The sequence below is a fragment of the Salvelinus fontinalis genome, chromosome 39 (assembly GCF_029448725.1).
Source record: "Salvelinus fontinalis isolate EN_2023a chromosome 39, ASM2944872v1, whole genome shotgun sequence".
NCBI lineage: Eukaryota > Metazoa > Chordata > Actinopteri > Salmoniformes > Salmonidae > Salvelinus > Salvelinus fontinalis.
Window position 1 is genome coordinate 272265 of NC_074703.1, and position 11541 is coordinate 283805.

General features: G+C 42.1%; 1 protein-coding gene across 1 annotated transcript; it reads left to right on the plus strand.

Annotated features, from left to right (window-relative positions):
* The first annotated feature begins 1784 nt into the window (after positions 1-1784).
* On the plus strand, positions 1785-4679 carry crebl2 (cAMP responsive element binding protein-like 2). The gene is made up of 3 exons (XM_055905549.1): positions 1785-2043; positions 2292-2489; positions 2804-4679. Exons 1-3 carry the CDS (start codon positions 2029-2031, stop codon positions 2933-2935), a joined length of 345 nt encoding a protein of 114 aa, XP_055761524.1. The 5' UTR covers positions 1785-2028; the 3' UTR covers positions 2936-4679.
* Positions 4680-11541: the final 6862 nt, after the last annotated feature.

Here is an 11541-nt window from a genome sequence, read left to right on the forward strand (position 1 = left end):
ATTCCAATCTGAGGCTGGTTACTCTAATGAACTTATCCTGTGCAGCAGAGGTAACTCTGGGTCTTCCATTCCAATCTGAGGCTGGTAACTAATGAACTTATTCTCTGAGCAGAGGGAACTCTGGGTATTCCTTTCCAATCTGAGGCTGGTTACTCTAATGAATTTATCCTCTGCAGCAGAGGTAACTCCGGGTCTTCCTTTCCAATCTGAGGCTGGTTACTCTAATGAACTTATCCTCTGCAGCAGAGGGAACTCTGGGTCTTCCTTTCCTGTGGCGGTCCTCATGAGAGCCAGTTTCATTATAGCGCTTGATTGTTTTTGCGACTGCACTTAAAGAAACTTTCAAAATTCTTGACATTTTCCGTATTGATTGACCTTCATGTCTTAAAGTATCTCTCTTTGCTTATTTGTGCTGTTCTTGCCATAATATGGACTTGGTCTTTTACCAAATAAGGCTATCTTCTGTATACCACCCCTACCTCTACCTGTATACCACCCCTACCTCTACCTGTATACCACCCCTACCTCTACCTGTATACCACCCCTACCTCTACCTGTATACCACCCCTACCTCTACCTGTATACCACCCCTACCTCTACCTGTATACCACCCCTACCTCTACCTGTATACCACCCCTACCTCTACCTGTATACCACCCCTACCTCTACCTGTATACCACCCCTACCTCTACCTGTATACCACCCCTACCTTGTCACAACACAACTGATTGGCTGAAACGCATTAAGAAATTCCACAAATTAACTTGTAACAAGGCACACCTGTTAAATGAAATGCATTCCAGGTGACTACCTCATGAAGCTGGTTGAGAGAATGCAAAGAGTGTGCAAAGCTGCCATCAAGGCAAAGTGTAGCTATTTGAAGAATCTCAAATATTCTCAAATATTCAAATATTCAAATATTCTTTATACCCAATGATTTATGAAAACATGCTTGGTAGGTCGATGTCCTTATTGTGGATTTACAAACGTGTTTAATAGGTTTTATGTACACACTTTATTTGAATATTTATTAAATTAATATTGTTATATTTGGTAGCACTTATTTGTTTTCCCTCGACTCCAACCCAATTCGATGCGTGGAATGGATGTGGGTTGGGCTAAGTCTACATAAGGGTGCTAATTTTAAAAAACTCACAAGAGCTCTGACGAAGGCTGTGAGGCCGATACGTAAAGCTTAATAAAAAGCAGTGATAACATCAAGAGCAGTGTGCGGGTTTCCTCTTTTTCTCTCATCTTATTCAACTGCTACCAGGCACCTGCAAAAAGGATAGCTCAGATGTGCAAGTGCCTTTTGAATTAAGAATCGGAAATCGGAAATCTATTTAGTTTTAACAAATATATTTGTTTTAACACTGTTTTGGTTACTATATGACTCCATATGTGTTATTTCATCGTTTTCACAATTATTATACAATACAGAAAATTGTACAAATAAAGACAAACTCTTGAATGAGTGGGTGTTCTAAAACTTTTGACCGGTAGTGTATGTAATTGAGAATATCTTACGATAATTATACACACTATAATGACTTGCTCCAGACTGATACTGTCCTTATAATGCAACGTGAAAACGTTTTTATTGACGTTTATTATGAAGAGAACAAGGACCCTCTCACAGCCCCCATTTGATAGAATATTATTTGGTTCCACCCATATTTTCGTAATGGTTGATGGTAGTTGTAGTTTTCATGCCCCTGGTATGCAGAAAACGTCATTTTGATTTGACTCACGCAAAAACACAAAGTCCCAGAATCCCTAGCGGAGGGGGCTCGGCTGAAGTTACCACAACAGGAAGCGTCGCTGTGCTAAAAACATTGGAGTAGAAAAGTGCAACAAAACGCTGTCGAACACGAAGCTGCGGGAATGTTTCCTTTTAAGAAAATGTGTTGATTTGTGAAATTATATTTTTATAATCCACAACTTGTCTTCATTTGATCTTCATCCATCTTGAGAACTCTGGAATTTGCGTCACTAGCAGACCTCGATAGATAGCTTGTGTTGACCAAAATGGATGACAGCAAGGTATGCGGTTCTCTGCATGTAGTTTAGCTAGACGATTGTTAAACATGGTTTTAATGCTTAAATCAGTAATGAATGTTAATGCTTTTCTGGTGTATTGTTACTATTGGGAGGATTGTCTTTCACAGCCAACGATCTCAGATGAACACAATTGGTGTTTGCTTCTCTAACAAGAGGTTCGGTACTGTAGCTAACTATTGTCTCTGAATAACAAGACACTGTGTATTTTCTTTCTGCTGTTATCTCGATAGATGGTGGGAGGCAAAGTCAAGAAACCCGGTAAACGAGGCCGTAAACCCGCTAAGATTGATCTGAAAGCGAAGTTGGAGAGGAGTCGGCAGAGCGCCCGGGAGTGCCGAGCCAGGAAGAAGCTCCGGTATCAGTACCTAGAGGAACTCGTGTCCAGCAAGGAGAGGGCCATCTGCGCCCTGAGGGAGGAGCTGGAGATGGTAGACTACACCAACCCATTCTTCCTAAATGCACCAGCTATTCCCGTCAATTATCTAAACCACTCATTTGGTGTTGAAAAATCCGACGATATTTCACAAAAATTAGAATTAATTTTCTTGACCTGCCTCTTGAATATCGGCCTAGTCCATCCCTTAGAAACTTCTGGAGATTCTGACAACCACATCACTAATACAGAAAAACATTCTTAACAAGCTGCTGTGTAGCTAAATAGATGTTTCCATACCACAGCTTTTTTTTTGCAGCCAACTCTTGTCATCTAACTCTCTCTGTTGGTTTCTCCCCTGTCGTTCAGTACAAGCAGTGGTGTACAGCCATGGACCAGGGCAAGATCCCGTCTGAGATAAAGGCCCTGCTGACGGGAGACGAACAGAAGCCTCCTCAGAGCTCCTCCACCAAGAGCTTGAAGAACAGCAACCAGAGCTAATGTGTTAGGAGTGCCAGACCAGAACTAGTCTGACTGTCAGTTTTGTTAGAGGTGTGCAGACCTGGGTTATATTCATTAGGGAAATGATATCAAACGTTGTGCAACGGAAAACAGGGTGTTCGTATAATACCTACCCCCTTTTTTTGGTCCTGTTTGCTTCCGTTTTGTTGCCCTAGTGAATACGACCCGGAGCGAGTCTGTCTGTTGAAAGGTTCCAGACCAGAGCTAGGCAGTAGGTACTCAGTCTGTCATGCCAGACCGCTCCACTGGATAAGGCCTCTGTGACGGAGAGTGAAGTCTCACCGGTCTGTTTCAGCCCCCCTCCTCCTCCTCCTCCAGAGGAGACGCACAGCAACAGAAGTGTCAGAGTGACATATCATTACTAAAGCTGGGGGACCTTCAGAGTAATAGCTCATATTATTTACAGTTGTAATCCACCTTAGTGGTCTGATTTTTATCATGTGTGGTTCACTATTGCAACACTCTGGTTTCGTTAATGTTAGTAATGTCAAATATGTTATTAGTTAGACTGCCTGTATTTAGTTACAGCTATAGACACTGTCAGACAGCCTGTTTTATTGCACATTTTAATTTCCTCGTCTTAATGTTTTAGCTTCTATATGTGAGAATTGAGGAAGCATTTACTGGTACACGGATGAAACCAAGACAGAAGAAGTGAAAGGGTTTAAGGCTGTGCATTCAATCCCACCTGGACTAGACGTTCAGCCAAAACAAAGCACATATTCACCTTCAAATAAGGAATTACTCTTTGACCTTTTATTGCTTATTATGACTCTATTTGGAAAGGAGTAAAAACTATGGCAATATCCCAAATGGCACTCTATTCCCTAAACAGGGCCCTGGTTTAAAGTAGTGCACTATATAGGGAATAGGTTCCCATAGGGCCCTGGTCTAAAAGTAGTGCACTATATAGGGAATAGGTTCCCATAGGGCCCTGGTCTAAAAGTAGTGCACTATATAGGGAATAGGTTCCCATAGGGCCCTGGTCTAAAAGTAGTGCACTATATAGGGAATAGGTTCCCATAGGGCCCTGGTCTAAAGTAGTGCACTACATAGGGTAGAGGTTCCCATAGGGCCCTGGTCTAAAAGTAGTGCACTATATAGGGAATAGAGCCCTGGTCTAAAGTAGTGCACTACATAGGGAATAGGTTCCCATAGGGCCCTGGTCTAAAGTAGTGCACTACATAGGGTATAGGTTCCCATAGGGCCCTGGTCTAAAGTAGTGCACTACATAGGGAACAGGGCACCATTGGGGACATAGATCTGGTCATAGCAGAAAAGGAAAACTAACATGTATCTGCAGAGACGATGATGTAATGACATACATCACTGTATGTTGGAGTTCGTTTTTATTTATATATTTTTATTGGATCACAGAAAGCCCTTTTTCCCCGGTTCTGTAGTGTGATGTTGTAGAACGTATAGAAGGTCTGACAGGCAGAGAAGCTATTTGCAATTTTGTAGAGATAAACAAGAGACTTGAACGTGTGAAAGGCCAGAATGGGGCCACGTCCTCACCAGAACAGTTCTGTCGAAGCATTGCTCATCCTATGTTGTGTTTCAGTAACGTTACGTTGTATCGTGTGGTATCTAATCGAGGTCTAGACTACTCACGCTCTCTCGCCATAATGCAACCAAAATATAGTAGCTTGTTTTGGTTTACAAATTATGATTCTATTGTCTTAAGGTAATTAAATAAAAAAAGGACTCATTAATAGACATTCATTCTGTCTGACACCTCATTAATATACATTCATTCTGTCTGACACTCATTAATATACATTCATTCTGCTTGACACTCATTAATATACATTCATTCTGCTTGACACTCATTAATATACATTCATTCTGACACTCATTAATAGACATTCATTCTGACACTCATTAATATACATTCATTCTGCTTGACACTCATTAATAGACATTCATTCTGCTTGACACTCATTAATAGACATTCATTCTGACACTCATTAATATACATTAATTCTGACACTCATTAATAGACATTCATTCTGTCTGACACTCATTAATAGACATTCATTCTGACACTCATTAATATACATTCATTCTGCTTGACACTCATTAATATACATTCATTCTGCCTGACACTCATTAATATACATTCATTCTGTTTGACACTCATTAATATACATTCATTCTGCTTGACACTCATTAATAGACATTCATTCTGCTTGATACTCATTAATATACATTCATTCTGCTTGATACTCATTAATATACATTCATTCTGACACTCATTAATATACATTCATTCTGACACTCATTAATATACATTCATTCTGCTTGACACTCATTAATATACATTCATTCTGCTTGACACTCATTAATATACATTCATTCTGCTTGACACTCATTAATAGACATTCATTCATTCTGACACTCATTAATATACATTCATTCATTCTGACACTCATTAATAGACATTCATTCATTCTGACACTCATTAATAGACATTCATTCTGACACTCATTAATATACATTCATTCTGCTTGACACTCATTAATATACATTCATTCTGCTTGACACTCATTAATATACATTCATTCTAACACTCATTAATATACATTCATTCTGCTTGACACTCATTAATATACATTCATTCTGCTTGACACTCATTAATAGACATTCATTCATTCTGACACTCATTAATAGACATTCATTCATTCTGACACTCATTAATATACATTCATTCTGCTTGACACTCATTAATATACATTCATTCTAACACTCATTAATATACATTCATTCTGCTTGACACTCATTAATAGACATTCATTCTGCTTGACACTCATTAATATACATTCATTCTGTCTGACACTCATGAGACATTCATTTTTGGGTATTGTGTGTAAATTGATGAGGGGGGACACACACACACAATTGAATCCATTTTAGAATAAGGCGGTAACGTAACAAAAATGTGGAAAAAGTTAAGAGGTCTGAATACTTTTTCGAATGCACTGTACAGGCAGCCTCGTGCCGTCCTCTCATGTCGTGTTAAAACAGCCTCGTACCGTCCTCTCATGTCGTGTTAAAACAGCCTCGTACCGTCCTCTCATGTCGTGTTAAAACAGCCTCGTACCGTCCTCTCATGTCGTGTTAAAACAGCCTCGTACCGTCCTCTCATGTCGTGTTAAAACAGCCTCGTACCGTCCTCTCATGTCGTGTTAAAACAGCCTCGTACCGTCCTCTCATGTCGTGATAAAACAGCCTCGTACCGTCCTCTCATGTCGTGTTAAAACAGCCTCGTACCGTCCTCTCATGTCGTGTTAAAACAGCCTAGTGCCGTCCTCTCATGTCGTGTTAAAACAGCCTCGTACCGTCCTCTCATGTCGTGTTAAAACAGCCTCGTACCGTCCTCTCATGTCGTGATAAAACAGCCTCGTACCGTCCTCTCATGTCGTGTTAAAACAGCCTCGTGCCGTCCTCTCATGTTGTGATAAAACAGAGACGAGACAAGGTACAACTACGGAGCGGACCAACATTTGCAGAATGGTTACCGGGAGGAAAATGGAGGGTCATACGTTTTCAATTTCAGTTAAAGGGGAGGATTATATATATTTTTATCTAGTCTAGAGGAGGGGTCATGTAATTGAAATGTCAATATGTCTATTTTTTTTATTTTTTGTTATTAGTTGCTTACTAGGTTATATATGGATGTGTGCCGATGCTTCCCCTCATCTCTGATTCTCTGCTTGGCGCACAATATCACGTGCACCTACTATAGGCTATTCAGTGTGGTCTCAATCAAATGAGCCATGGCCTATAGGCTACGAAGTGCATGCTGGGAGAAGCACAGAGCAACGTTAGAAGATGAGGAGGAGAACTTTGATAGCTGGCTACTACTATAACAGATTCATTGTTAAAAACATGATGTTTTATCTTGCCCGTGATGTATTTATCAGAGTTATTGACCTCACAATAAACCAAATTCTAGTCACTTACATTGTGGTGTTGACACTTGAAGCAGCAGCTGAGACACAATCGATCAGAAATGGAGGATAATTAGAGGATAATTCATTTAAACCGTCTTCATTTTAATTAGACCTCACTTACAACAAGCTTTGTGTCGGAGCCCATTTCTTCCTGTTAGACTACATTAGGCTATAAGCTGTCCTTCCTGTTAGACTACATTAGGCTATAAGCTGTCCTTCCTGTTAGACTACATTAGGCTATAAGCTGTCCTTCCTGTTAGACTACATTAGGCTATAAGCTGTCCTTCCTGTTAGACTACATTAGGCTATAAGCTGTCCTTCCTGTTAGACTACATTAGGCTATAAGCTGTCCTTCCTGTTAGACTACATTAGGCTATAAGCTGTCCTTCCTGTTAGACTACATTAGACTATAAGCTGTCCTTCCTGTTAGACTACATTAGGCTATAAGCTGTCCTTCCTGTTAGACTACATTAGGCTATAAGCTGTCCTTCCTGTTAGACTACATTAGGCTATGAGCTGTCCTTCCTGTTAGACTACATTAGGCTATAAGCTGTCCTTCCTGTTAGACTACATTAGGCTATAAGCTGTCCTTCCTGTTAGACTACATTAGGCTATAAGCTGTCCTTCCTGTTAGACTACATTAGGCTATAAGCTGTCCTTCCTGTTAGACTACATTAGGCTATAAGCTGTCCTTCCTGTTAGACTACATTAGGCTATAAGCTGTCCTTCCTGTTAGACTACATTAGACTATAAGCTGTCCTTCCTGTTAGACTACATTAGGCTATAAGCTGTCCTTCCTGTTAGACTACATTAGGCTATGAGCTGTCCTTCCTGTTAGACTACATTAGGCTATAAGCTGTCCTTCCTGTTAGACTACATTAGGCTATAAGCTGTCCTTCCTGTTAGACTACATTAGGCTATAAGCTGTCCTTCCTGTTAGACTACATTAGGCTATAAGCTGTCCTTCCTGTTAGACTACATTAGGCTATAAGCTGTCCTTCCTGTTAGACTACATTAGGCTATAAGCTGTCCTTCCTGTTAGACTACATTAGGCTATAAGCTGTCCTTCCTGTTAGACTACATTAGGCTATAAACTGTCCTTCCTGTTAGACTGTCCTTCCTGTTAGACCTGTTAGACTACATAAGCTGCTATATCCACAGATCTGTCTGTCCAATTCCTCCACCCACCATGCACTCTTTAAAAACCCGAGAACAATATTCCGCTAATATGTACAATTATTTAGAAATGCATGAAAGAGAAATACAACTACGATGATTGATGCAATACTTTTACTATAGAGATCTTTCCACCCCTAATCTTGTAAGGCCAGACGTGGAAAGCCGTAACAGACATTCTTTCCACCCCTAATCTTGTAAGGCCAGACGTGGAAAGCCGTAACAGACAATCTTTCCACCCCTAATCTTGTCCGGCCAGACGTGGAAAGCCGTAACAGACAATCTTTCCACCCCTAATCTTGTCCGGCCAGACGTGGAAAGCCGTAACAGACATTTTTGTTACCTAATTTGACCTTTTCTGCTGCTTTTGAGACACGGATCGTTCCCTCCTTGGTCACTACTTGTTGAGTAAATTACAACTCAGAACAATCACAACAACAAAAAACAGAGACATATCAACCTGTAGACACTCCCAGAGGGTTGTAGGTCTGTCCACTTCCTTTAAGAGACATATCAACCTGTAGACACTCCCAGAGGGTTGTAGGTCTGTCCACTTCCTTTAAGAGACATATCAACCTGTAGACACTCCCAGAGGGTTGTAGGTCTGTCCACTTCCTTTAAGAGACATATCAACCTGTAGACACTCCCAGAGGGTTGTAGGTCTGTCCACTTCCTTTAAGAGACATATCAACCTGTAGACACTCCCAGAGGGTTGTAGGTCTGTCCACTTCCTTTAAGAGACATATCAACCTGTAGACACTCCCAGAGGGTTGTAGGTCTGTCCACTTCCTTTAAGAGACATATCAACCTGCAGACACTCCCAGAGGGTTGTAGGTCTGTCCACTTCCTTTAAGAGACATATCAACCTGTAGACACTCCCAGAGGGTTGTAGGTCTGTCCACTTCCTTTAAGAGACATATCAACCTGTAGACACTCCCAGAGGGTTGTAGGTCTGTCCACTTCCTTTAAGAGACATATCAACCTGTAGACACTCCCAGAGGGTTGTAGGTCTGTCCACTTCCTTTAAGAGACATATCAACCTGTAGACACTCCCAGAGGGTTGTATGTCTGTCCACTTCCTTTAAGAGACATATCAACCTGTAGACACTCCCAGAGGGTTGTAGGTCTGTCCACTTCCTTTAAGAGAAATATCAACCTGTAGACACTCCCAGAGGGTTGTAGGTCTGTCCACTTCCTTTAAGAGACATATCAACCTGTAGACACTCCCAGAGGGTTGTAGGTCTGTCCACTTCCTTTAAGAGACATATCAACCTGTAGACACTCCCAGAGGGTTGTATGTCTGTCCACTTCCTTTAAGAGACATATCAACCTGTAGACACTCCCAGAGGGTTGTAGGTCTGTCCACTTCCTTTAAACCAGAGACATATCAACCTGTAGACACTCCCAGAGGGTTGTAGGTCTGTCCACTTCCTTTAAGAGACATATCAACCTGTAGACACTCCCAGAGGGTTGTAGGTCTGTCCACTTCCTTTAAGAGACATATCAACCTGTAGACACTCCCAGAGGGTTGTAGGTCTGTCCACTTCCTTTAAGAGACATATCAACCTGTAGACACTCCCAGAGGGTTGTAGGTCTGTCCACTTCCTTTAAGAGACATATCAACCTGTAGACACTCCCAGAGGGTTGTAGGTCTGTCCACTTCCTTTAAACCAGAGACATATCAACCTGTAGACACTCCCAGAGGGTTGTAGGTCTGTCCACTTCCTTTAAGAGACATATCAACCTGTAGACACTCCCAGAGGGTTGTAGGTCTGTCCACTTCCTTTAAACCAGAGACATATCAACCTGTAGACACTCCCAGAGGGTTGTAGGTCTGTCCACTTCCTTTAAGAGACATATCAACCTGTAGACACTCCCAGAGGGTTGTAGGTCTGTCCACTTCCTTTAAACCAGAGACATATCAACCTGTAGACACTCCCAGAGGGTTGTAGGTCTGTCCACTTCCTTTAAACCAGAGACATATCAACCTGTAGACACTCCCAGAGGGTTGTAGGTCTGTCCACTTCCTTTAACCAGAGACATATCAACCTGTAGACACTCCCAGAGGGTTGTAGGTCTGTCCACTTCCTTTAAACCAGAGACATATCAACCTGTAGACACTCCCAGAGGGTTGTAGGTCTGTCCACTTCCTTCCAGAGACATATCAACCTGTAGACACTCCCAGAGGGTTGTAGGTCTGTCCACTTCCTTTACAGAGACATATCAACCTGTAGACACTCCCAGAGGGTTGTAGGTCTGTCCACTTCCTTTAAACCAGAGACATATCAACCTGTAGACACTCCCAGAGGGTTGTAGGTCTGTCCACTTCCTTTAAACCAGAGACATATCAACCTGTAGACACTCCCAGAGGGTTGTAGGTCTGTCCACTTCCTTTAAACCAGAGACATATCAACCTGTAGACACTCCCAGAGGGTTGTAGGTCTGTCCACTTCCTTTAAGAGACATATCAACCTGCAGACACTCCCAGAGGGTTGTAGGTCTGTCCACTTCCTTTAAGAGACATATCAACCTGCAGACACTCCCAGAGGGTTGTAGGTCTGTCCACTTCCTTTAAACCAGAGACATATCAACCTGTAGACACTCCCAGAGGGTTGTAGGTCTGTCCACTTCCTTTAAGAGACATATCAACCTGTAGACACTCCCAGAGGGTTGTAGGTCTGTCCACTTCCTTTAAGAGACATATCAACCTGTAGACACTCCCAGAGGGTTGTAGGTCTGTCCACTTCCTTTAAACCAGAGACATATCAACCTGTAGACACTCCCAGAGGGTTGTAGGTCTGTCCACTTCCTTTAAGAGACATATCAACCTGTAGACACTCCCAGAGGGTTGTAGGTCTGTCCACTTCCTTTAAGAGACATATCAACCTGTAGACACTCCCAGAGGGTTGTAGGTCTGTCCACTTCCTTTAAACCAGAGACATATCAACCTGTAGACACTCCCAGAGGGTTGTAGGTCTGTCCACTTCCTTTAAACCAGAGACATATCAACCTGTAGACACTCCCAGAGGGTTGTAGGTCTGTCCACTTCCTTTAAACCAGAGACATATCAACCTGTAGACACTCCCAGAGGGTTGTAGGTCTGTCCACTTCCTTTAAGAGACATATCAACCTGTAGACACTCCCAGAGGGTTGTAGGTCTGTCCACTTCCTTTAAGAGACATATCAACCTGTAGACACTCCCAGAGGGTTGTAGGTCTGTCCACTTCCTTTAAGAGACATATCAACCTGTAGACACTCCCAGAGGGTTGTAGGTCTGTCCACTTCCTTTAAGAGACATATCAACCTGTAGACACTCCCAGAGGGTTGTAGGTCTGTCCACTTCCTTTAAGAGACATATCAACCTGTAGACACTCCCAGAGGGTTGTAGGTCTGTCCACTTCCTTTAAGAGACATATCAACCTGTAGACACTCCCAGAGGGTTGTAGGTCTGTC

Excerpts from the sequence above, each read along its gene's own strand:
- crebl2 (XM_055905549.1), top strand. Across the intron at positions 2,490-2,803 it reads TGAGGGAGGAGCTGGAGATG|TACAAGCAGTGGTGTACAGC; the intron begins GTAGACTACACC and ends CCTGTCGTTCAG.